The following is a 26,918-nucleotide window of genomic DNA, read 5'->3' as shown; positions in this document are numbered from 1 at the left end:
AACTGTCCTCCTGAGACCCAGCCTATTCATTATGTCGTCTGTAGTGGACAAAAACAGTTAAACTGAAAGATACTACTTTTTTTTTCTCCCTCCATTCTCAGTAGGATATGGGCAAACATTGGGTCACCTGCACATAACAACTAGATGAGGTTTTATGATATCCCATTCTTAATCCATAGATATTAGCATGGAATTTATCTCCATTTGCAGCAATAACTGCTTCTGAGTTAGCTCTCAAAATTTTGGAATTTGTCTGTGTGAATTATTGACCATTCATCCAGAAACCCCTTTGTGAAGTCAGACACTAATGCTTGACAAGAAGCCCAGGCTCACAATTTTGTTCCTAGTTTACCCTAACAGTGTTTGGTAGGGTTGAGTTCTGCACTTTTTGCACAAGTCAGTCAAGCTCCTTCACACCAGACTGGTCTAGCCGTGCCTTATGGACCTTAATTTGTGCACTAGGGCACAGTCATGATGAAACGTAAAAGACCCTTCAATAAAATGAATCATTATCAATTCCCTTCAATGGAACTGATGGGCCCAGGCCCCCCCCCCCCCCCCCCCCCCCCAACAAAACATAACCACATAGAATTATCCCCTCTCTGCCAAACTTTATAGTTTGGTGAAGGTGATGTGGAGATAACAGTCCCAGACTGCTAGCTGAAGTTGCGATGGAGTGCTTTACACTTTTTGGTGCTTTGTATTGTTCTTGGTGATGTAAGACTTGAATGCAGCTGCTTGTCCATGAAAATATCATGAAGGTTCTGGTATCCAATTACAATACCACACTCAAAATTCATTGTGCTCTTTGGAATGACTCATACTTTCCCAAATGTTTGTAAAGGCAGGCCTGGTGTTTCATTTTTTGTTTTGACACAGCTGTAGCAGTGAGACTGAAAACATTTAAACCCACATTTCTTACCCCCTTTCTCATCTGCCCCTCATCTTCCATTCGATCTTTTTATATTATTTTTAGTGGGACATAGACAAAATAATTACATGGGCATACTGCCTTTTTATATTCAAAAGTAATCTTTGTTTATAGTGCAGTATTTTACTTGAATGCTTGAGTTTGAAATGTTTTATAATAACAGTTGATTTGGTCATCAAAAAATGCCTCCATCCTCTTTCCGCCCTCAGGCAGTGGGATGAGCAGTTGGATCCTCGTCTGAATGCCAAACAGAAAGAGGCCATCCTGGCCATCACCACACCCATCTCTATCCCTTTGCCCCCCATTCTTATCATTGGGCCCTATGGTACCGGCAAGACCTTCACCCTGGCACAGGCTGTAAAGCACATCCTCCGCCAAGACCACAGCAGGTTTGCGATCATTTTCTTTTCTGTTTGTGGTTTGTGATCATTTGATCTTCTTCTCTGTTTGTTTGCATGTTAATTTTTTAAGATACATTGAATTATTTTTAACAGATAGGATTCCGCCCACCCCAGATCCCTGATATACTCTCAGCTTCTTTTGTATTTGTGAATGAATGTTTATGAAGTTCTAAATGTAATGTTTACAATGATAGATGGAGCACTTTTTTTTGTTTCAAACTGTAGTTGTGAAGTGCCAAGTAGATAGTCGCTAGTTTTCAATAACATTTGACTTACATTAACTAAATGATTCATAACTAATAACATAAGGTATTACATTGGTTGCCATACCAGCAGTAACCGCCTGATGATTGAGTAGTAAACTGTAAAAAGCCCAAGTACTGCATTTTACATATAAAGTCAAGTTTTGTAATACTTAAAGCTAAGATAAGGAGGCTATAATTTGAATAACACAGCAGGACTGTATTTTTACTCCACTTTCACTGTGAAATTATAGAAATACTATCACATCTGTCAGTAAAATTAACCTAAGACGAATGGTGCATAATTAAAGGCACAGCTAAATGAATATACAAATGAATAAAATATCTTTTTTTGTATTCGGTACAGCAGAGCAATTTATAAAAGCAGGCACTGGTGTAATTTACAAAATTGCAAACTAAATGATGTTTTAACAATGAAATATGAGAACTTTTTTTCCCTACATCTTACGTTTAATCTTTGTTTTGTTTTTTTTGTCATTGAGTAAGTTTCCTCTGCTTCATCACTGGTTAAAAGACAAACTTGATAAACATTAGTGAAATATTACAAATAAATGGTTTCAATCACCATCATATAAATATAGTCAGCAACCTTGATCTCACAAGCAATCGTTTTTGCAGATTACTGATACTCCCTGCTATGTATCATAAAGTGTCAATGGGGTATTTGTAGGGAAATTTGAAAGGGAAATGTGGATGTGAATCAAGTTAATATCACTTATAAATGCAGTAGGGGAGCTCAGTCAAAAGAAATGACAGATGTATCCTGGGGCTGGGCTGTGCAGTGGCCGCCGTTTTCGTTTCAGTGGCAGTCACTGCCTTGGGTTTGACCTTTTTAAAGTTGAGAAATCACAGTGCTATAAAGTGTCAAACTGTGGTGTGTGTCTGTGCGTGTGTTGGAGCCTGTGTTGTGCTGTGTAGTTGTCTATGGTTTGTATTGTCTAGGCCATATCATTTGAAGACAAACTCTGCTGGTCATTTGGACGAATTTGTGTCAATGTGTGGTTGATGCACATGGTTAGTCTGATTGCAACACATTTTCAGGGCCAGAATGGAAGTGCGTGCCAACTATATTGTGATCAATCAAGCTATGTCACTTCAGTGGCCCACACAGTGTTGTATAACAACAAAACAGTGTATGATTTTCTTCCATTGGCATTTTTCATCATTAGTAAGCTCCCTCCCTGTGTAGATACCCACAGGAAACTTTGCAATTTCCCGTGTTAGAAGCAAACCGATGTAGCACAAGCACATAAATGGTTCCCTGGTCTTTATAAAAAATGAATGTAATATCTCGGACAGTGTCCCCTAACAAAAGTTACCATTTTGGTTTTTAATAAGAAAGACCAGGATGTGTATGTGTAATGCAAGAGAGAAAACAGCCTTGGAAAATGTGTAGCAATATAATATTCATTCCTCAATTCACTCTGAATACATTTAATATTCTGTGGTTAAGATGAATTATAGATATTTTAAAAGCTATGACAAGGGGAGGTGAGCCCATGGATTAGTGCTTCTGGCTCACCATATTTTTAAAAACGTTAACAAGACCGTATATCGACCCTGGTCAGGTGTGCTCAAGATGTGAATTACCGTATTTAATATTGGAAGCTTTCTCTGTACATCTTTAGCTGTGATGCTGCATGAATGTTTAAAAGTGTAATTATGAACAGGAGTTGTTACTGCTGTCAGGGTGAACAGCTCTGGGTTTGCTGTCCCGGATACTAATATCAGTTTACTTTTTAAGGTTTCTACTGAAAATAGAATGGTATAGAGATGAAATAAATCCCTTTTCTTTATTCCTTATATTTCTGTATTTGTATAGCATTAGTGAATGCAGTTTAATCATGAAATATTATAGATAAGGTATAGATATACAAAAATAATGTTATACTATGTTTTTGGGAAAGCCAAGTGCTATTAATCAAAATGAACTGATAGGATTCACAACCACTGTTTTGTTATTTAAAAAAAAAAAAAAAACCCATGCAACTTCATTATAAACTTTTTATTAAAAAACTTATGAAGTGAAACCATTTCTTAAGGTAGTTTATGTGCCACTGTACCCTGGTAATAATTTATTCTTGCTGCTGGTTTTGGAAGATATCGATACAGTGTTTCAGCAACTGCGTATGATGATTCATGCCTACAGTTGTTTGTCTTTTGTCTCTACAGGGTCCTGATCTGCACCCACTCCAACAGTGCGGCTGACCTTTACATTAAGGACTACCTTCATCCTTATTTTGAAGCAGGCAATCAGCATGCCAGACCTCTCAGGTAAAGAAACACGCCTACGGAACAAGAGATGGCTGAGGGGCAAAACAAGCTTCTCGTTTTGTTTTGTAGCATGTAGTATGTACAGTAGATAAAACGTGCTGTAGTGCCCCGGGGGGAGCATTATATATTGGATTTTAAAGTGTTTAAGTCTCTTTGCAATTTTATGTTGTAAAATAATACCACATAAGCTAGTGTTTGTAGATGCTGAGAAAAACCTGTCAGGTACAGGTGTTCATCTTCTTGGTAAATAAATAAAAACAGTTTTAGTAATGTATTACACATCTCTGTAGTTTACATACTTTGGGTTGGGTGTTTTTTACAGAAGTGATAAGTGTTTCTAAAATGACTGGTATTTCTACTTTTTGCCCTATATGTCAGCAAAGACCATTCTAGCTGGATAGCATCAATAAAAACTCAACTAGACATTAACTAGATGAATGTTATTGGGCACATAGTCAGAGTTATACATCCATGTACGTGGGTTGTTTTGTTTTTTTCTGCCCTGCAGTGGTAACAAGCAGACGTTTGTTGACTTGAGGGATTTGACCTCATGAACATTCCGGCTTTTCGAACTACTCCTTAAGACAGCAGATATACACTCAAAGATACTGACAGCTTCCTTATACTGCATCATTGACTTCTAATCACATTTCAGCAGTGCCAGAAGTCACCAAAGACATGGAATCAGTGTGTTCCTTGACCAGGCTGGGGTTAGGCTGTGTGTTTGTGTTTTCACACACAAGCCTGGAGACCATATGGGCAATCAAATGACTTGTTTCACATGAGCAGTCGGTCTGATTTCTAGAGCTTCCAGTGTAATTCCTCCATAAGCATTGGAGCCTCCTCCTCTTGGGTCCACTTGTCTGCTTTGAGTGAACTCAGTCAATACAGAAGTTATTTGAATATTTAGGGGCAGAGTTGAAAGTGCACCACTGCAGAAAGTATGTCCAAAGGGTCTGCTCTTGGCAGCCTTCTGTGTGGATAAGATTGCGCTCAGTCTGAGGTGCACATCAGATATCATGTGCAGTCATGCATTTTTACAAGCATTTCCAGTCTATCTGCTTTTAAGTGAGACAAAACATATAAAATTAAATGAAAATTAACAGTTTCATTCACACTGAGACTTGAGTATTTGCTTTTTGTGATTGTAACTCTTGATCTTTCTGCTTTCTTTGCTCACTCCAGGGTATACTTCAGGAACCGCTGGGTGAAGACGGTCCACCCAGTGGTCCAGCAGTACTGTCTCATCTCCAGCACACACATCACTTTCCAGATGCCCACAAGGGAGGACATCCTCAGGCACCGCGTGGTGGTGGTCACCCTCAGCACCTCCCAGTACCTCTGCCAGCTTGACTTGGAGCCTGGTAAGTCGTATGAAAACAAACAAACAAAAAAAACCATTAAGTCACGCTGACCTATTGGTTGAGGCAGCCATTGTTCTCAGCAGCTTTTATTTGGCATACCAGTATTTGCACTTGGATTAAACTTGCCAGCCAGAGTAGCTGACACATTATATATCAGACATACATGCTGAATGAATGCTGAAGTGTGGTTTGTGTGTGAGATGGGGCTTAATTTAACTCAGGATTGTTCTTGTTTTTTGCATTGCTGATTAAATAATTGAGGCTGAGTGTTAGATTTGTATCGGGAGAACGGACGAGAGCAACTGGGGCCAAGCGAAGGAACGGCGTTTGTCCGGTTCTCTCCCGTGCACAAGTACCATGAAGAAGTTTGCCTACTTGCGTCTTGCTTGCAGTGTAATTATATTGTCTTAACGTTCCAGCGGATGGGTTCAAGATACAAACCCATCATTGAGAAACGGTAAAAAACGACAACAACAAAAAATTGCTCGAATTCCCAGAATGGTTAAACCATAATTTCAGCAATTTAATAAATGAGTTTTCTAGTATGTTCTAAAATGTCTTGCAGCACGTGAGCATGCGTGTGCACACTTTTTTAAAGGCTTGTAAATGTATGCAAACAGAACACAGTCACTCTCATTTCCTGTTCTTTGGTCATCCCCACTGACTCTGACAACCATTGCTGGTAGGGGCCCACCATTTATAGAGGGTTGGAACTCATTTAAGTTATGTAAAAGACATGGAAAACAAACCAATTTGTCAGTGCAGGCTAATAACCGACACTAATGTGTCAGCGGAGGGGGCTTTGTCGGTTGCTTGGAAACACCATCTGCCTGTTTCTAATGTACTTTACATCATTAGCCCTCCTCCCCACGTTTCATCTGTCCTGTTCTCCTGTTGGTTGATGGTGATGAAAATCTCCAGGAAACGAGACACTTGGGAGCCAGCAAGTCTTCTAAGTAGCGATAACAAATCTCGCACCCAAAACACAGGTCCCCCGAAAGATGATGTTTAGGCTTTTATGTTTGGCTTGATGACTTTGCTTTTTTTTTCATGGTCTAGGTATGGGATTTGGCATGTAGACATTGTGCATGTATTGTTTAGCATGCCTTTATATATCTTAACAAATTTTTGTTATTATGATATGCAAAAATCCCATTCCCAGCAAAAACAGACATTCTTTGCTTCTACTAATTTGTGCAGCCCTCACAGCATGTTTTTGCCTGGATGCATTACTTTTCTCTACTGTGCAAAGTTCTATATACAGTTAGGCCCATAACTAACTGAAGTTGGATTTGTATTTCTTTTTCTTGCAACTTTCCTTCTGTGATTTAAAATCCACCACCCAAGTGGATTGTAAATCAAACCACTGATGTGCTTGAAGGGCAGACATTCAACAAAAGTATTGCATTAACCATTCAGCAATTACAACTATTATTTATACACATTCCTCAAGTTTCAGATGCAAAGAAACGATGGACAATCTAGCATAATTTTAAATATAGGGGGTATTTTAGTAATTGGTGGCAAAAGCCTTTGCAGTCAATGACTGACTGAAGTTCATGGATGTCAGGAAATGCTGTTTCCCCTTCCTTGAGATCACACTATGCCACAACACATTCAAGTAGATGATCAGAAACTGTCCTTCTGATGGGGGAGTTCCACACAGCTTTCAGAGCTTCGTTACAAAGCTTGTGTTGTAGGTTTAGTTACGCACTCCAAGACCCTTTCACACTTGCACACTTTTCAAATCACTTTTACAGTGTGAAAAGAGCCAAAAAAAAAAAAAAAAGACTAAAAGGGAGAATGTGCGAGACTGGGCGTGTGAGTAGAAGAAATTGTCATTTATTATTGAAGAGTAATCTCTCTACCAAATAATTTCTGCAGTTCTGTGCCTCTGATCTCTTTCACCTCTCCTTATTACCCTACTCTCCTTCTTTCCCTTACTACGGTTTTGTGCAAATTCAAAAACTTCAATTATTAGCCCAGAGACTGATGGCTGCAACAAATGAATTTGTGAATAATTTCTCTGAGGCATTTCCAAAGTGCAGTGGTAAGCACCATATAAATTCATTTGTGCTTCTGACCATCTGATGCTCATAAAGACTATCTTTTCTTCCCTCTCACACCGCAACTAGTCTCTACTCATCTGCCTGAGAAAATGTTCTCATTTTTGAGTATTATAAGTCAATTGACATGCACATAACTTTATATTTGTTATTCTAACATGTTTGCTCTTTGCATAGCAAAATATTGAGTGTATAATAAGGAAATTATTCATCTTAAGGCCTTTTCGTCCCTTTTTTGGTTTTATAACGGGACAAACAGCCAATGTTTTTTGTCTTATACATGCTTTTAATTTCACATGTTATGGTAATCAGCACTCCATGATAATTAAATTTCCCTCCACTGCTTAATAAACTCTAAGTGCATGTACAGATGATGTTGTAGGACTCGCACGGTCAGTTTATAGCAAATAAGAGGAAAATTTCAAGGAAAAATGAAAATTTAGCAACACTTTCTAAAGTTGTTTTCACTAACATTTTGCTCTCTGCATAGTGAAACACTGAAACTTTGCTATCATGCATCCAAATTCATATTTTAAATTAATTATTGAAAAGCCAAGCCAGAGACTATTTATGTGTATTGTTTAACGCACAGTTACATGTAGTTATTTAGAATATTTGTAACCTCTGCAACAAGCATTTTTCCCTTTATTAACTGAAAATAAGGGAAACATTACAAGATATAGACTTTATAATTCTGATGGGACATTTCTCAGTTATACTTTGTATAAACCTACTTATTCACATTCTGTGTGCAGTGCATGGACTGTTGTATCAAAATGTTTACCATTTTATCAGGATCACTGCAGGGAACAGTGCCAGCCTATGCTTCAGTGAAGTGCATACAGCGTTAAAGGCGATAACACTGGTTTCAGGCTTTGTAGTTGGGGGGGGGGGAGCCTGCAAAAAATATTTTGCAGGCTTTTTGCATTTTCAAAGGCTGATACTAAGGATTGAATGTTGCTTCAAATTAAACTGCTCCACCTCTTTTCTTGCCAGGCCCTTTTTCTTTGTTGTTGTTTGTTTACTTTTTTGTCAGTTTTTTTTATTTCCCACTGTCAAATTTCATATCTGCATGTCCTTTTCTGTGGAAATAGTGTAGCTTTAGAGGATGTTTGCTGGTTGTTTTTCAGCCTCTCTTCCTTGCTCCTTGTTCTAGCACTCATTTGCCATGCTGTTTTATCCCTCTCCCCTCATTCTGCCGACCTCTGTTAGAGCTTTTTAAGGCAGGGTTAGACTAAAAGTTCAGTCATTTGTATGTGCACGGAACCCTGCCTTTAAGTTGTAAGACTGGTTAAAACAATGGGAGAAAAAATATATAAAGGACACCAATGAAGAGTGTGTGAGAGAGATTTAAAAAACAAACAAACAAAAAAACTGTTTGGTCGTAGAGCATGAATGTTTGTTGTTTCTGTGTGACAAATTTGTAAGATTTTATTGAAGGGGCGATCGTGGCTCAAGAGTTGGGCGTTTGCCTTGTAATCGGAAGGTTGCCGGTTCGAGCCCCGGCTTGAACAGTCTCGGTCGTTGTGTCCATGGGCAAGACACTTCACCCCTTGCCTACTGGTGGTGGTCAGAGGGCCCGGTGGCGCCAGTGTCCGGCAGCCTCGCCTCTGTCAGTGCGCCCCAGGGTGGCTGTGGCTACAATGTAGCTTGCCATCACCAGTGTGTGAATGTGTGTGTGAATGGGTGGATGACTGGATATGTAAAGCGCTTTGGGGTTCTTAGAGACTAGTAAAAGCGCTATATAAATACAGGCCATTTACCATTTAAGATTTTATTGATGTAAGATTTTTTTTAAATTAATAAGTAATGGAGTCAACATTACAAACAACAGAAAACCAAAGATAAACATTTTATTTAAGATCAACATTAGCCTAGAACTGTTGACAGTGTTGACTTGATGTGTGTCCACTTTTCCACTCAACGAGAAAGGTCAATGCTGCAAGTTCTTCACCTTTATGCTCTTATTAGAAAAGTATATCGTAATAAGTGGGAATAAAGAGCAATTTTGAAGCAGTGAAATTGTAATATATGTACAGGTGAATAGATATTTGTGTCTTGTCTGTTTTGATAGGTTTGTTCACTCATATCCTATTGGATGAAGCGGCCCAGGCCATGGAGTGTGAAACCATCATGCCTTTTGCTCTAGCTAGCAAGACAACCCGCATCGTGCTGGCCGGAGACCACATGCAGGTAAACAAAGACAGTAAGAATTCAACTTTGAGCTTGTAGAAGCCTCAAAAGTGGCCCTTTTTAAAGACTAACTGTATCTATACTGCTTTGTGAATTGCTATATAATAACAACAACTACATTATAGTGTCTTGGGGTCTCAAATGCTTGAAGAGGTTTTTCTTTAGCCCAAAGTCAAAACACTTAAGGAGATGGAACAAACTACAGATGGTAGCTGGGACATCAAGGAATAGTAATACCATTTTGCACTTTGCTTATTATTAGGTTCTTATCTGACCTACTTCAGAAAACAAAGGAACAGGCAGCAGCTACTGTGGCTCTGTGGTTTTAGAGACCACTTCAACCACAAAAAACAAAATATAAACTCATGTCAGTCAAGCTTTCTAAGCCAACACAAGGAATTAAAACCTAATTTCCTCGTCTGCTGGTTTTAAGACGGTGCACAGGATTACCGGTAGTGAAGTGGATGAAGATGCAGCATGAGTTGTGCTTAAATTACTTGATCTCTCTATTTCTTGGAGGAAAGAAAAACAGTATTAAGACGCAGTGTCCACCAATGCATCCATATGTTTCTTTCCCAGTCACACTCAGCTTTCTTCTGTCGACTTTCCTGTCCTGTATAGATCACTACAGAAAGTTATCATCATCATTAATTTACATTACAATCAAACACTGTATACAATTTCACTGACTGTCAGCAGTAAAATGTCACTTGCCAATAACAAAAGATTTATTTAGATATTTGGTCAACACGGAAAAGCTTTGATGGACTTCATTAAAGAGGAAAAATAATGAAGGGGAAGTGTGAAATATCTTGGGTGTAATTTTATAACTACCATAGCTTTCCTTCACTACTACTACATCTTTTTTTTTTCCTTTTTGTCCTCTCCTTCAATTTCCAGCTCAGTCCATTTGTGTACAGCGAGTTTGCACGGGAGCGCAACCTGCACGTGTCCCTGCTGGATCGACTGTATGAGCACTACCCCCCTGAATTCCCCTGTCGTATTCTCCTTTGTGAGAACTACCGCTCCCATGAAGCTATCATCAAGTAAGTGCCTGCTTTCCCTTGCTACCTTGTCTTGAGTACTGTCTGAAGAGGCTGAGAGGGATGGGGTCTTAAGCTTTACTGAGTGAATATATGTCAGACAAAAGCTGACTTGTGCTGCAATTTCTCAGTTAAACTGACCTGGTGATTTTTGCTAATTACTGAGACATTAAGGCTTTGGCCAGTCGAAAAGTTTGTTCCTCAATCCAAAGGGACCATGTTAGACAGCAGGTGGATAACTAGACAGTTAACTGTGTTGCTGCTCAGGGAACCAACTCACCTGCTAGCTGGCTCAGTGTTAAGCTCTCCACAGCCATGCTGGTGATCTGTCTCCATTGCTGTGTCCTCCTGCTGTGGCTCCATCTTGCAGTAAAAAGGATTTGTCCTTTGCAACTTTAATTACTCTTGGCTGCCATCAAAATGGAAAAATAACTCATTTCTGGAACTCCATAACCAAAATTCTTGCAGTCTTTTCTTGCTGTTGTGTTACTGTAACACCTTAAAAATGAACTGCTACCCCCCATCTCAACACAGGTACACAGTTATTTATTTATTATTGGCTTGCTGCCTGACATCATTACAGAAAAATAAACCTGCTCTGCTACCATTTGCTACCATTGGTAAGTCTGCTGCTTAGTGTTGTATGTTGCCAGAATAGTGCCTCATTCATCTTATTAAGCATAATACAGCATGATATCCATGATATTATAGTTTGAAGGAAAAAAGGAATAACTGTCTAAGCCATGCCCTTTGGCTGTGTCTATACACAGTCACATCACTCCACAGGTGCACAGTGGGGTAGCGTCATTTATCTGAAAGCGATTCAGTAGAAAGAATTCTAGGACCAACTTGTGCCCACATATGTGTATCTGGGTTTCAGACCACTTAGCTCTTTACTTCTTCTTGTTGTACTTGTTTATTATCCCAAAATAGTTTAACTTAAGATTTATGTTAGCTGATCTACTGGTCAGTTTCTGCTCTACAACACAGTCATAACTACTGACAGAGACTGCACCTGCACTTTTTGAGACTCAATTTTGGGCAGCATAGTTACACGTTCCCATGTTCTGGGCCTGGTCCATTTTACCACCCTTTTTCAGTTACAGATCTTTGGTCTAGCAGTCTTCATCCATTATGGCTTTCCTTCACTGTTCAAATTGGACCTCATAAACAGCTACATGTGTAGATGATCACATTTACATAAATTTAATCTTGGTTTAACCACGGTTTGCCTGCCAGTGATCCTTCTTTGATCATAGAGAGCTTGGGTTTCCACTGCAGTGGCATCTTTCTATTGGGCTTAACTCTGTTGCTGCTATAAAATCACAAACAGCCTCATGTCAACTTCATGCTCCCTGGATCACTTTAGAAATCAATACTAGTGGCAGACAATTAGAGAGCAAGTACAAAGTTGTCTTCATTGTACATCTTTGAAGCTTAAAGGATCACCTCTCATCAAAATGTTTGTTTAATTTTTATTATAATAATAATAATAATAATAATAATAATAATAATAATAATAATAATAATAATAATAATAATAATAATGGATACTTTATTGATCCCCATGGGGAAATTACTTGTTTTTCTCTGCATTTGACCCATTTACTCAGTGAAGCAGTGGGCAGCCCACTAAGCAGGCGCCCGGGGAGCAGTGTGTAGGGACGGTACCTTGCTCAGGGGTACCTCAGGGTACATAAGGCAAGTTTGTATTGTCATTGGGCACAGTAGAGTTTCAATACTGCTCCATTTTGATCCAAACACGTTTTGACGATCATGACAAAAGTGAACAAATACCCATCCTTATAGTAAAGCTTAATTTCAAGGAATGCATGAATCATATATTCATGTGGTTCACGTTAATATCAGTTTTTGTGAACATATATTTGAAAAATTAAAAACAATTACCAAGATCAAGCAATTGTCCTCCAAATTCATGTCACTCTTTTATTTTTCCTTTTCTTCTTCCCTTCGTAAAGCTACACTTCAGAATTGTTCTATGATGGGAAGCTAATGGCAAGTGGGAAGCAGCCCTCCCATAAGGACTTCTACCCTCTGACCTTCTTCACAGCAAGAGGAGAAGATGTCCAGGAGAAGAATAGCACTGCCTACTACAACAATGCTGAGGTATGGCCGGGGCACTTGTACATCTAAAGCCTTCAAGAAATATTTTTGGTCTTATTAACATCTTATGGAAATAATGTGGTTCAGTTTAAATAATTCAAGGTGTTAAATAAGTGGCATAATGACCCCCTCTGGACTGGTACTAAATGCAACCCAAAGCATATTTAAACCAGTTTCCTGTGTTTTATGTGTATAATTATACTCGCTGTGTATTGGCCTCTATGCACTTCTAAAACATATAAACTGCTACTCACTATGGCCCCTGAACTCCACCTATTTAAACTCAGAGTGCCGTAACTGAGCTTTGTGCAAAAGCATGTTTACAAAAAAGGATGCTTTGTAAAAACTCTAAGATTCAGAGATAAAAAAAAATTAGTTAAAATAAAAGATCAAGAAATGGTTTCTTACCAGTATAGTTGCCAACTTCACACATTAGCTGGTTAGAGTAATATAATACAATACAAAAATAACTAAAAGTCGAGTAATCTTTGGCAGTAAAAAATGCACTTTAGCCTAGTGTCTGATTTTTACAGAGACATAATTATGCATGATTGTTAGATGTGGACCTATACACTCAACATTCTGTATTTGAATTACATAGAAATTAAAGTTGTTACCAGTCTTTGCCTTGGCAAATCATTGCAATTTGTCACGCACATTGCCTTTTATTCCTGAGATGAAACCCATAAACTCAAATGTGATACCAACTTAGACCTACATTAAAACACATGAAGCATAAATTACTGAGTCCGAATTTTGGATGGGTTCTTATTTAGGTTTTCAGTGGACCCTAAGCCTTTATTGTCATGCTCCAAGCAATTAAAGCAATGATCGTTCTTGTTCTCAATGCCACATTAATTACCTCCTGTTTGTTTGATATAGTACCCATGGTGAAATAGTATACATTGAGTAAAACACGCTCATACATCTTATGTCTGTTGTGCAAGAGTCTGTTCAAAGCCTCTACCCTTAGGGCTAAGCTCAGTGAAAATTGAAAAAGCAACCACTTCAACTTTAATAACAGAATTCTTAATTCTAAAATTGTAACTTGAAAATTATTTCCATCAAAGTTTGCCAGTTGTAGGAATTTTTAAACTTAAAGATGTGGCAATATCTATCCAATAGTTTATTTTTTTTTAAACAACATTTTTAAATACACATTTCATGGGGTCTTCAAAATGCTGCAGACACAGCAAACTGTCACAGTTATGGTTTTATCGTGAATGTTTGGTTTCTTTTCTGTTGCTTTGGAGTCTCATTTCCTTAAAATTTAAGTTTGGATTGTATATAACTGAATCACAGTTTTACCAAGAAGGCACACCTCAGCCATGGTAGTTGGGCTAACTTAAAAAAGGAGATTTTTAAGCATTTCATTAGGCATGAGTCCAGATCAGTATTGTCAGGTAGCATCACCTTAGAGTGGTTGTAGAAAAGATCAGTCGTGAAGGTGTTGGAGAATATAGCTCAGTCCAGTTATTTAACATTTTACTTTTTATTATTTATTTATTTGTCAGGACTGATGCTTCATGTTAAAATTGTATTTTTAAATGAATATTAATTGTTTTGCAAGCCTGTGTTTAGTTTTTACAGTTACAGCTATGTTATAACACTTATGTATGTTTATTTTGTAAGTGGGATACATTTTTATTTAAAAAGTTGTTTAAAGAAGACCCTAAATCCAAATGTCTTGATTGTCTCTCCAAAGGTATTTGAGATCGTGGAACGGGTGGAGGAGTTGCGCAAAAAGTGGCCAGTGGCCTGGGGGAAGCTGGATGAAGGCAGCATTGGGGTGGTGTCACCATATGCTGACCAGGTGTTCCGCATTCGTGCTGAGCTACGGAAGAAGAGAATGCCTGAGGTCAGCGTGGAAAGAGTGCTCAATGTCCAAGGTGAGGAACAAATATTTACTAGCACATCCTGTGCTTTGTGTGTCATGTGTTAAGGTGATACATCTCTATGAGTAAAAAGAAAATATCTTAAATTAATGAGCTGATATTTTAGGATGGCTTTGGTAGTATTCTATGTTAGCAAGTGTTAAAACATCATCGTAATTAAAGATATCTATGGTAAGGCATTCGAAAAGACAAACAATATAAACAAGTTCAGAGCATAAATCCCTAAGCAGAAATGCTTGATTCTGTGAAGGTTGCCTCCTATTTTTCTCTTTGAAATGTTGCTTAAAATGAAGGAGACAAACTAAACAAATGCCTTCAATCTTGGGTGTAGCTCGAATGTATTCATATTGTGTCTCACATTATGAAATCAAGAAGATTTCATAATATGATTTGTACAATAAGTCTTTTTTTCCCCAAGTCTCTTTTCTGTGTCGGTCTCACGCAGCTTTCATTTGTATCACATTCAGCTGCTTTCCACAGGTCATTAGCTCCCTCATTAATCATACATGAAACACATGGACACGGAAAAAAACTCGAGTTAGTGGTTAGTAGTTGAATTTAACAGATTTACGTAATGTTTTTCAATAGTTTCTTTCAACAGGCAATACAGGTATACTTATTAATAAACATTTATAAACACGGTAATTACCATTCATTCAGGTTCCAGTAATATAATAAATGTCACATAAGCTACTGGAGAAATTTATTCGGCCACAACTTTAGTTGATTGTTGATAGTTGGTTGTCTTCGGCAAGGTCTTGTAAGCTATAAAGTTTTGCCTTTTTTCTCCTTTTCTGTGTTTTGTTGGGGTTTTTTGTTTTGTTTTTTTGATAGTGAAAGAGAAAAGTTAAATTGAAATGGAGAATAGCAAGTTCCTAAAATCTTCTTCTAATAATTATTTTGATTTCAAATGGGTTACTTTTTTTGTTTGTAATATTTTCTGTTGTCATACTGTTATGTCTTGCTAACATATCTTTTTAAATAAATCTTTTTAGAATTTTCCAAAGATCTCTGTTCTTAAGATTTCTGAGTTTAGCATTTTTTTTTTTTTTTAAGAGGGCTTAAAAATGTTTTATTTAAAAAAATATTTGCAGGCAAACAGTTCCGGGTGCTGTTCCTTAGTACGGTGCGTACACGGCATACCTGCAAGCACAAGCAAACGGCCATCAAGCGCAAAGAGCAGCTGGTTGAGGACTCAACAGAGGACCTTGACTATGGTTTCCTGTCCAACTACAAGCTGTTGAATACAGCCATCACCAGAGCCCAGTCCTTGGTTGCAGTTGTGGGAGATCCCATCGCGCTATGTTCTGTTGGGCGTTGCAGGTAAATATAGCCTAATTAATATTTTCATATTGTTGGTTACTAATAATTTTGTCTCTATACACCAGCACAGTGCATTTTAAATCAGACTGCCAAGGTTTGATTGAAATGCAAAGTTTCAGGTTTAATTAAAACTACTATATTAATGGTTTAGGAGTTGATCATTTGGTAGATAGTTTGATAGTCAGATAAATTAAGTGCATAAAAGTTGTTAAGTGTCGAGTTTGTTCACGTTTGAATATCTGCTTATTTTTCACCACAGAGAGAGCAATGGCGTACTCTGATAAACCATAATTGGGTCACTACTAGCTGCCAGATCCTCTCTGTACTATTTGAATCTTTTTAACCCACCTCCGCAGCTGTCTCCATAGCAGCTGTAGTTTGTCTTTGCTTATGTTTTGTTTATGCTATTATGCAAACAAAATGTCTAAGTCAGTGTAGTAGCCAGCCAAGCTGTTATTCAATATTTATATATTTTTATTAACTGAACAGGTTAAATGATTGCCTCTACCTGCAAGGTGTTGTAGTTTTAAAAATATTTTCTGATTGCCACTCAGTTCACAAACGGCAACAAAAACTCTGCACTTCTTTCTTCCTAATGAGAGCTGAAAAAATACAGTCTGCACAGTTGGCAGAATAAGTACCATTTTCCTTTTCTATTTTTTCTTTTAAAGGGTTACTTACTCATCATTTAATCAGATTAGGACACAATCGATAGCCTGCCCAACATTTCCCTCATAGCAGTTCCCATTTTATCCTAATGTTGACACCTACTTGACTGCTAATGATACAGCTACTCCTACAGCACAAAAGTTTGTTTTTGAAATGTAAATGTCTTATATCGCCACATTCTTTTGACTGCACATTTCAGGACAGAAGAGAACTAAAGTCAGATGACAAATTAAAGGAGAAAACGGCTCAAAATGCTTTTAGTAGGTTTTTAGGGGGTTTACAATGACTCTTAACATTAAGTGAGAAGTTGCCTCAAGCCGTGCCAGCAAAATGCCAACGACAGTATAACAGCGCCACCAGGTTCCTCACAGTTCAAGGGTTTAGGGTTTTTCTATTAGTTTGTTAGCCATCTTTTATAGACAGCTGTTGTTTGTTTTAATCATACCAATGGAAAGCATTGTGTTCTAAATAAAGTACACAATGCTTTAGAAAGATTTTTCCTTTTCCTCGTTTTCCTTCTTCCCTCTAGTTTTTCTGCACTGTGCACATGCCTCTTTGCTATAAATAGTTGTGATATTTTATGTTTATCCCACAAGTCATTTGTAACACTGGCAGGCAAAAAAATTCAAATGATAATCCATTAAACACTCAATTCAAATAAGAAACAATACCAGAGACTAGAAGAAAATCTTCAACATTTTTTGTTTTTGTTTTTGCCCACTTCCAGAAAATTCTGGGAGCACTTTATTTCCATTTGCCATGAAAACTCGAGCCTACATGGCATCACCTTCGAGCAGATTAAGGCTCAGCTGGAGGCCCTGGAGCTCAAAAAGACCTATGTCCTCAACCCATTGGCTCCAGAGTTCATCCCTCGTGCCCTTAGGCCCATGCAAGGACACCATTCGTCTTCACAGGCCCTCCATCCCCACCATCATCCACATTCTCAGCATGCACAGCCAGCCTCCAACAAGCAGGGCCCCCAGCAGCAGCAACAGTCACCTCCTAAGGTAAGGTGTTTTTCAGTGTGGAGGGCAAAATGGAAAGAAAAAATACTGCATTTCTATTTTTTTCATAAGTAGTTTGAATAATAATGATAATGCTGATGGTTGTTATAAACAGAGCTGAAATGGTAACACTTTAGGAAAATGCAGACACCTATCAAATTTCACCAATGTGTCATGTCAATTAAATAAGTTCATAATTTAGTTACTTTATCAATAAAGAAATAGTCAGAATTCACATTAACTAAACCTGTGGTAGTCTGTGAAGTTTCCTGAAGATGTTTCTGCTGTCATCCTCTCATTGGATGAGAGGTGAGATATAAAACTTTTGTGCTGCAGCTGCTGATTGTCATAGTAACACAACCCGCTTCCCTGCTTGGAAGTGATTTTGAACTCAACCATTGGAAACACAGTGACCATTTGACATGGTAAACAGAGCAAAGTCTAAGAGGACTGAATTTGAGCTGAGAAGCATAATTTGTTTGTTTGGGTTTTTTTGTTTGTTTTTTTTCCTTGCTTGTGGAAAATTGACATCCATCACTATCTGCATATTGCTGTGTATTCCCATTGTCATATTTATGGCTCTCTACCTTTAACATAAGTAGGCTTCAAGATGATTTTAAAAAAAAAATGCAATAAAGACAGTTAAATATGTCTGTGAAGGTTCTCAGTCATCCAGGTCATCGTAGTCATTGACTGAGAACCTTCACAGACATATTGCCATACATTTTGGGAGGAACACCCTTCAACTGGTGCGGGAGTATGAAAGGGAATCAAGGAAACTAGCGGATTATAGGAACCATCTCCGTTTCAACCTAAGATGTAGACAAAGCAGAGTTGTTACAGAGCAGACTTGATTCTACAGAGAGCACAAAATCACCTTTTAAGTGAAAGGATAAGACAAGTCCATTTCACCATAGATGCCCTCCAGATCAAGATCAGCCAGACCCTGCAGGAACTGGAAATCCTTCTACCCTCTCCAATCTTAGAAGAGGTTTACAAGTTTGTGGACAAGGCTCAGCGGGCCCAACACTCTAAAGGAAAAGAAAGACAACGCAGGAAATTTCACACCTTGCTTTCAAAAATACACACTCCTCATCCCGAACCTACACAACCCAGAGAAGAAAACACACCTGATGCCAGTCAGGAGAAATGGGTTAAGAACTTTTCAGACAGGATTCTCACTGAACCTGAAAAGAGAGTATTAGCCAAAGGACTCAATTTTGCCATTTCTCCACAACAGTTGCCCATAGTGGACCTCATCACAGCCACAGAATCTGCCATACGGATTAATAAATTATCACAGACAGAAGCAGAGCAAATCAGGATGAAAGTCTCAGCCACGCTCTCCAGTGCCAAAGTCCCTCCATCCAACCTCACAATACAGGAAAAGAAGGCCGTCGCTTCCCTGAGCAAAGACCACAACATCACTGTTTTACCAGCTGATAAGGGAAGATGCACCGTGGTCCTAAACACTACAGATTACTATACAAAGATCACCACTCTCCTCAGTGACAACAATACCTACGAAGCCCTAAAGCGAGACCCCACAAGCAGCTACCCTTTGACAAAGACAGTTAAACACTCATACAAAATTAAATACAAAATTACAAAAAAAAAAATTGGCTCAGTTGGATTTTTCTTCCACTGACTATTTTTTAACCTAATATGCATGCAGAAATAATTATTATTTTGTCACATTTATTTATTTATTTATATTTTTTATATTATGTTATTTGTTGTCATATTAATAATACACTGTATAGTGATATTTGAAAGCTAATTGTTTATACTATATATGTGTTATTGTTTGTCTCAGAGGGCCTAGGGTGTTGACAGGTTTTTAGGACCCATTTGCGTAAGAAGAATCTTAAATGGTGTAGAATTTTTTTTTTTTAATGCTAATCCAATATTCATGTTAGGTAAGAACACACTGGTTTATCAAAATAGAAAGCAAATTATCAGAAATAAATTGAGTGCTACCTACTTTTATAGAATAAAACTTATAAAAGCTTTCCATATGTGGATGCAAATCAAATATCTGAACAGATGACTCAGTTTAATTTTCACCACAGGAAATAATTTTATGACCAGTCCTTTTATTCCAAACAGAATATTAGCATAACCTGTTTGGCAGAAGATCTGTTAATTGTTTAGGTCAGGATGAAATGTCTGCCTCGCCTCTGTGTCTGCACTGAGGTAAAGGTTAACGAAATCACCACTGCTGACAACCTGCTGCCATCACCCACTGGGCCTAATGAGCTGGAGCTCCGCAGTAGCAGCCAGCTTTACAGACTCGCACACTTCTATTTGCACAGTCATACTTACAACTATGCTAAATATGCAGATAAACATTTGCAATTACACCATTATGCAGAATGTGCTAAATATTCTATATGTATTTATGCACAGTTTGAGTTTCATTAAAAGGTCAAATCTTTTTTTCTGGTGTCTTTGTACACAGTGTAGACGCTACACATATCGTTCTAATTTATTTCATAATGACAGTATGCCCTGCAGTGGATTCTGATGTTGGCTTGTATTCGACTGCTTCAGTGCATCATTTTAACATCCGTTGCTGATGATCAGTATTTTTCTAAAACTTAACCTCCTGACTGTTGTAGTGTTGTTAGGATTCAAGTCTGAAAGCTACAGAGCACATTTCCACAGTTTGATTATTGTGTGGGGGAAAAAAATCCACTCTTGGTTGATGTTTATCAGCATGCATCAATGAACACAGAAAACTGTAAAGTACATTGTGGTTAAAATCATTTAAAACTGAAGCATTGTTGGGCATCCATTTTGCCAGAGACATACTGTATGCTTCACTGAACTTCAGATTGCTGTTTTCTGATGCAGATGGTGTTTTTCTGCAAGTGTGCAAGACTGATAGTTGTGCTCAAATTTGCCCCATGTTAATTCCCTTACTAAAAATATGTTTATGTCGGACATTTCTTGGAAAATTCCTCCTTTTCAGTCTTTCTTGCATGCCCCGCCAGTATACCTAGGATTTCACAGTACAGCACACTGCCCCTGTACTGACAGATGGATTGTGCTATTGTCACTAATGAAGCTTTAAGCTAACAAACTTTTTGTTTACCTTTTGTCAGAACTAAGAGAACATTAGGTTACATGATCTAATTTCAGTCTTCTGGATGAAGCCAGTAAATGTTCATCAGTGGTCCCTTTTCATTCTCAGCAGACTCCTGCAATCTGGGAAAATTATTGTACAAGATATCATGTTTAACACCTAGTTCCAGAGAACATTTTGCAGCAGTGAATCTGTGATTGGATCAAATAACTGCCCTGCTAGACTATAGGCACCAGTTTCAATCCAGTGTCTGGCATTGCTCAGTTGATGTTGCACAATGAAACCGTGACAGGGGAAGCTGCTTTGCTATCACATGTCAGACTCTAGTCTGTTTTAAGAAAGGGATCCTGCTTACGCTATACAGAATTTTCACATTTGCTGTGCTGTTGTAATATGACTCAGTTCTGCCAAGTCTGCATTTTACATTCCATTGCCGCGTTAAACCATTTGAGTGGAATAAATATATTAGATATCTCTCCTGTAGTTTATTATGGTTTGGTTTAGCTGCTTCTCTGCGCAAGCTGGCAGCCTAGCTACAACACAAGTGTGGACATATTTTAGAGATCCATAAATACCCATAAACATTGGCTTTGCTGTGGTTAACACAGCAAGACTGAATGAAAAAGGCTTTGGCAGACTGTGTGTGCGCTAAACTCCATATTTCAGTTGGCACTTTTGCTCTTTTCACAATGTTATTTCAGCGTAGCTTCTGTAATGTTCTGAATTATACATTTATTTTTATTATAACTGTCAAAATTGCTTGTGCTTCGCTTTAGTGTTTTCCTTGTATTATGATGACTAGTCATTTCCCTTGTATATCATGTCTATCTAAGACTATCATAGCAAATCACACTGAATTGCTGTTAGCATCTTCCTCCTTTAAGTAAGCTAACCCACAGTCATCTACTATTTCTGTTGCATTACTGATTACATTAATAGCAATAATAATTCTCATTCTCCATTCTGTTTGTTTTCTACCAATGTGATGTGAGAATAATTTTCTTTTGGCACATTCAGACTCTTAACCTTTGTTACTGATTGTCTTGCAGGGTAAACATGCAAACCACACAGAGCATCTCCCACCTGAAGGATATGGTGAGTATAGCCTTTCTGCTCTTGATTTTCTAAATATTATCTTACCAGAACAGCAAGGAAACAGAAAGACAATAACACAAAACTAACTGTGTCAGTTGTGGTTAGTGAAGGGACAAAGGACCGCAAAAGAAAAAAGGCTGGCACAAGTTTAAGTATAACAATGCTTGTTATTTGCCTACTAAATAACAATATAAATGTGAATTGTAAACCCATATTTGACAGCTTTCTAAATCATTTTTTCTGTTATAGTGACAGGTGATATAATAAACTTGTTAAGCACTGTCTTTGTTTAAGCCTAAATAGCTATAATTTAGAACCAGAATCTAGAAAATGAATATTATTTAAGAAATGCTCCCACAGATTTACTTAATATTATTATTATTATTACTACAGATTTACTTTTGAATCTGACAACAATAATGTCATAAGAGTAAAGTAATTTACCAATTTTACTTCTTTGCAGTCCAACCAAACCCAGCAGTGTTGATGGGGAACCCTATTCGGGCATTCACACCACCTTTGGGTGGCACACCAGCTGGTATGGGCAAGTCACCTAGTCCTGTGCAGAGGATAGATCCGCATACAGGTGCCAGTATCCTCTACGTTCCAGCTGTATATGGTGGAAACATGGTCATGCCCATGCCCCTGCATGTAAGTTCACTGGTGTGGTGTGTGTGTGTAATATTGTATTTTAAAAAGGAACCTATAAAACTGTTTGCTTCTTTTAGAAAAGTGTCAAAAAAACGCACTGCAGATATCTGTAAATGTATGTCCTTACTATTTCAAATAAGTTGATCAGTTATTATGGTCACAATGATAGTATTAAAAATAACAATAGCTCCCCTGCCTGATTTCTGTGTACCACAGGAAAACATTTTATTGAAATGTATTTTTTTTTCTTCTCCCTAAGTTGCCCTGGCCAGGTTACCAGAATCGCTTTGCTGTGGACCCTCGCATCATGGGTCATCCAGCAGCCATGGCTTACAACTTTAATCTGCTGCAGCCACCAAATAGAGGCTCCCCCATTCCTTATAGTGGGGTAGCACACCCCTCTCCTCTAGGACTAGCCCAGCCGAGCCCAGACAAAGAGCCTTCTGACCCCATCAGAAATGGTTTGCCTTGACTTTCTATTTCTAAATCAAGAGATCAGTTAAAAACTCTAATCCAATTTTATGCCTTCATCTAGCAATGTGGAAATGGCAGTGTAAGTCTTTTTAATTTGTTTTGTTTTTGACGTCTTAGGTAAATTAGAAGGATGTTCAAAGTCAGAGCAGAATCATCTTCAGACACCAGAAAGAAAAAACACAGACATGAAGGAAAAACAGGCAAGTTGTTGACATTTAAATGTTTCTTTTTTGGGTTAAAAGTAATTTGTCCGTTTTATTTGTACCCAAACCCAAAACATATTTTGCAAAAGCAGTGATAAATTCCTTGTACAACTTATGGTGTTTTTATACCAGTGTTTATCCTTTTTTTTTGTCTAGGGAGATTTAGACTCAGGCCAAAGTCGAAGTCTGGATTCACAGACAGAAAGCCTAGTTGGATTTCCCAATCCTCTGCTCCACCGAAAAGACCCCTCAGCTGCCCAAAGACCTCTTAATTTCCAACTTGCGCCACCTAGTACACCCTTTCCTTCAAATCCAATCAGTGGAAGAACCTTCCCCCAGCAGTATTCAGTCACTAGGCTTCCTTATCGGGTTAGCCAGCCTCAACACCCAGGGATGGCCCAGCAAAATCAGCAGCAGCAACAGCAGCTCAGTCCTGCCTACACTGGTGGAAGCCATAATGCGTCTTTTTTCAGTGGCCCTATACCAACTCACAGACCTGTCCAGTCCCCGACTTTGAATGGGCCAGACTCTGGAGGAGTAGAGGAGATGAGTAGCTCTGTTAGGACTCCAATGGGCCACCCAGGAGGCCACCACTCAGGCCTGTCACAGCATAACAGGGTCAGCAGCTTTGGGGATGAGGGACAGGATGGAAACCCAGGAGATGGTTTGGGTGAGTAAACACTATATTTACTAGTAATTTAATTTTAGTTAGCTAATGAATTGTGTTACAAAGGAGGGAGCTGAATCTGATGATGATGGAAAATTAGCATCTTATTATTTCTACTTAGAATTTTCATTTAATTTGAGTCTGAGGGATTTAATTCATCTCTTTATTTTCATATAGACATTTTTTCAAGAGATTCTGAACTTGGTAGTCATGTATTCAGAGATTGTTCTGCTTATGCAGATGTTGAAGTTTGTATAGTATCCTGCTCAGGATTGAAAGGTGCTTGCACGTTCAATCAGACTGGTTCTGTTCTCCTCAAAGAAAACTTTCTCTGAACTTTTAAAGCAACAATCTCCATGGTTGAGATGTTAGGAGATTGTTTGTCAAATAGTCAAATTTCACATTCCTTTTTTGGATTAGAATGTGCAGCTTTCATATGTTTAAAAATATGAAAGGGTAAATATTTGATTTTGCAGTACATTTAATATATTGAATATTTATTCATAGAGAATCTACTTAAAGGTATTCTTAACCATGCTGTGTATACTAACCCTGCAGCTCATATAATTATGCAGAATACATGAATGACTCCAAAAACTAACCAGACCATTGCCCTTTCAGATCTTCAGGGACCCTTGGCTCTAGAGGCCCTTAGCCAGCAGCAGCAGCAGGCAGCTAGGCTGGGCCAGTGGGGGGAGGCAGCAAGCCCTTTCATCCAGGCCAGTGTTGCCTTTCCTCTGCCCCAACAGCTTGCCCACCTTGCTCAATCCAACATGGCTCGCTTTCCCCATCAGCTGCTTCGGGCAGGTAACTGGGGCCTTAGTTCCAATCTGGATGATGAAGCTGTTCCTTCTGCCTCGACCGGGCCAACTTTCAGCAGGTTAGACTGGGCACTAGTATGTTTTATAGTCATCTGTAATGGTCTACTAACTTGATCTCATAGAAATATTATAGGTTAAATATTGGACTTGTACTTTTTTTTTACATCATATGTTAAGCACAATTAGTTTTTTTTTTCTTTTGTTTTAAAACAAAATACATAGTTCAAAAAAATAAAAAAAAAGTAAACAATTTTCATTTCTAGGTATCCAGGTCTCTTGAGAGAGATGGCTCCACAGGAACAGCCAGAGCCCAGGGAAGCAGTTGAGATGCAGCCCCCACCTCAGTCTCGCCTCCTCCAGTATCGCCAGTCCCAGCCCCGTGGCTCGGGTGACCCTTCATCCTCTTTAGGTGCCATTTCCAATCAAGCTGGCCCTTTTCCATCAGGACTCTACCCCCATGACACAGGTCGGGATCTACTGAATGAAAACCTTCTTAACAGCCAAGGTCTGCAGCAGCACCCAGGGAATCCCCTGTACAATACTGGTAGCTTTCCACATCAGCCACCAGCTCAATCTGCCAGCCCCCCTCCTGCCCAGGTCAAATACCTTCTGCAAGAGGCCCAGTGGCCCCATGGTGGAGCTACATCAGTGAGCCCACCACAGCAGAACCCTCTGATGGGGAATCAGGGCCACGGCCTTCCTTATGGACTGCCCATCATGGCTCACCCTAGCAGGCAGGAGCAGGTTCACCTGATGCAGCTTCACCATCAGCACCACCAGCAGCAGCAGCAGCAGCAACAACAGCAGCAGCAGCAACAACAGCAACAACAACAACAAAATCAAGGTCCAGATCAGGAGCCCTACCACCCATTATCCCCCAGAACATCAGCAGCCACAGCACATCACAATGTAGATGAGGTAAGGGCTCTTCATTAATGTGGTATTCAATAATATTTCAGTGAAATTAGCAATGAGTCTGAACTGCCTGAAGTAGCATCTCTATGCTAAGGTTATTCGTCCAAAGCAACAAAGTTAAGGGGGCACAGCTAAAAGTGAAGGCACAAAGATCCCGTTCATCCAGTTACTCCAATTATGGGCAGTGATGCCCAGCAGACAGCTGTGGGGCTACAGCTGCTTCTGTCAGATCACTTGTCATCAGATCAGTCCTACTCCAACTTCTAGTATCCAGATAGATGACTTATTAAACGAAAATCTGTGCAGTTGTTTTAATGTTGGAAATTAACTCATTCACTGCCAGCCATTGGCAGTGAATGAGTTAAACCCATTGACTCATTCACTGCAATTGACGGCTATAGACGTCAATGGCAGTGAATGAGTTAATGCCTAGAGAAGAAAGAAAATTGTATTGCCTCAGGCTCTAAGCATTTTAACATGGGAGTCTTTAAGGATACACTCAAACTTGAAGTACCAGAGGTTGTTGCTTGGTGTAAATATCATAAATAATACTATTTGGGAAATTAATTAGTAAGAACATTATGTAATGCTAATTAACCATATGGTCATATTAATGGTAAGCCAGTATTCAGCCAAATCAAGTTATTAACTGAAACGCTGTTTCACTCTTACTGCTCGCTGCTTTCTTAAAGTAGGGATTTCAAACAGCCCCGGATTATAATACACCAACAGACAATGGTGGATAATTGTGGGCTTAAAGTTTTGTTTTTAAGTCACCCAAATTTTAACTTACAAACAAATTAAAATAAAAATCAATATGGAAGATGTGTTACTGTAATGCTGTTCTACAAGAAGTAGCTAAACTAAGCAAGGTCTGGAAAAGGTTGTTCTCTCTTATTACAACACTGAGAGCATACATTCACTTTGTTGTCAGTCACTGGGAATTTAAACCAATTGAATACTCTTTGTAGTCACTATATATCACCTTCTGACCTTGTTTTTGTATCTGTGTTTACAGTATGAACCCAGAGGTCCAGGGCGGCCTCTTTATCAGCGCCGTATCTCGTCCACCTACCCAGATGAATCATCTCCAGCCAACACCCACAATACCCTGTCACAGCAATCCCAGCCTTGTGCATCAGATACCCAGGACCACCCTCATCCTCACATACAGCATCATCAACACCCACACGCCCCCTACAGCTATCCTTCACATGACCACCTCTGGCCAAGTAATGGAGGCGGTCCGGGTCCGTTTCAGAACATTCCATGTAACGGAGCCGGCACGCTCGCTCAGCATCGGGACCTTCTAGGTAAATCTTTCTGTTTTCAAGCCCAATTTCCTCTTCACTTGATTATTTGGATTGTTTTGAGATAGTTGTTTATTATATATGCTAAATTCTGTGTCCGTGTCTCATTCACCTCTCATAACCTTTGGCTGCCTTCCCATATGA

The 26,918-nt window shown here is 38.8% G+C and overlaps 1 protein-coding gene across 1 annotated transcript in view; it reads left to right on the top strand.

The window, feature by feature from the left end:
• Window positions 1-26,918, top strand: part of helz (helicase with zinc finger) — a 51,038-nt gene that overhangs the window by 19,908 nt on the left and 4,212 nt on the right. Inside the window, exons 16-32 of the mRNA XM_086296310.1 lie at window positions 1,141-1,320; window positions 3,768-3,869; window positions 5,055-5,233; window positions 9,374-9,492; window positions 10,393-10,538; window positions 12,515-12,662; window positions 14,365-14,548; window positions 15,649-15,877; window positions 17,274-17,553; window positions 21,688-21,733; window positions 22,197-22,384; window positions 22,644-22,845; window positions 22,976-23,058; window positions 23,218-23,731; window positions 24,350-24,608; window positions 24,813-25,467; window positions 26,483-26,777. Of these exons, the coding sequence (XP_086152436.1) occupies window positions 1,141-1,320; window positions 3,768-3,869; window positions 5,055-5,233; window positions 9,374-9,492; window positions 10,393-10,538; window positions 12,515-12,662; window positions 14,365-14,548; window positions 15,649-15,877; window positions 17,274-17,553; window positions 21,688-21,733; window positions 22,197-22,384; window positions 22,644-22,845; window positions 22,976-23,058; window positions 23,218-23,731; window positions 24,350-24,608; window positions 24,813-25,467; window positions 26,483-26,777 (3,809 nt within the window). The remainder of the gene's footprint in view (window positions 1-1,140; window positions 1,321-3,767; window positions 3,870-5,054; window positions 5,234-9,373; window positions 9,493-10,392; window positions 10,539-12,514; window positions 12,663-14,364; window positions 14,549-15,648; window positions 15,878-17,273; window positions 17,554-21,687; window positions 21,734-22,196; window positions 22,385-22,643; window positions 22,846-22,975; window positions 23,059-23,217; window positions 23,732-24,349; window positions 24,609-24,812; window positions 25,468-26,482; window positions 26,778-26,918) is intronic.

This window comes from Aulonocara sp. 'chitande type north' Nkhata Bay, linkage group LG6, assembly GCF_057382095.1.
Source record: "Aulonocara sp. 'chitande type north' Nkhata Bay isolate Kocher_YH1m ecotype deep benthic linkage group LG6, A_spYH_male_GT1.1, whole genome shotgun sequence".
Lineage (NCBI taxonomy): Eukaryota > Metazoa > Chordata > Actinopteri > Cichliformes > Cichlidae > Aulonocara > Aulonocara sp. 'chitande type north' Nkhata Bay.
The sequence above is the reverse complement of the archived record's forward strand: the minus strand, read 5'-3'. Positions and strand labels throughout refer to the sequence as shown.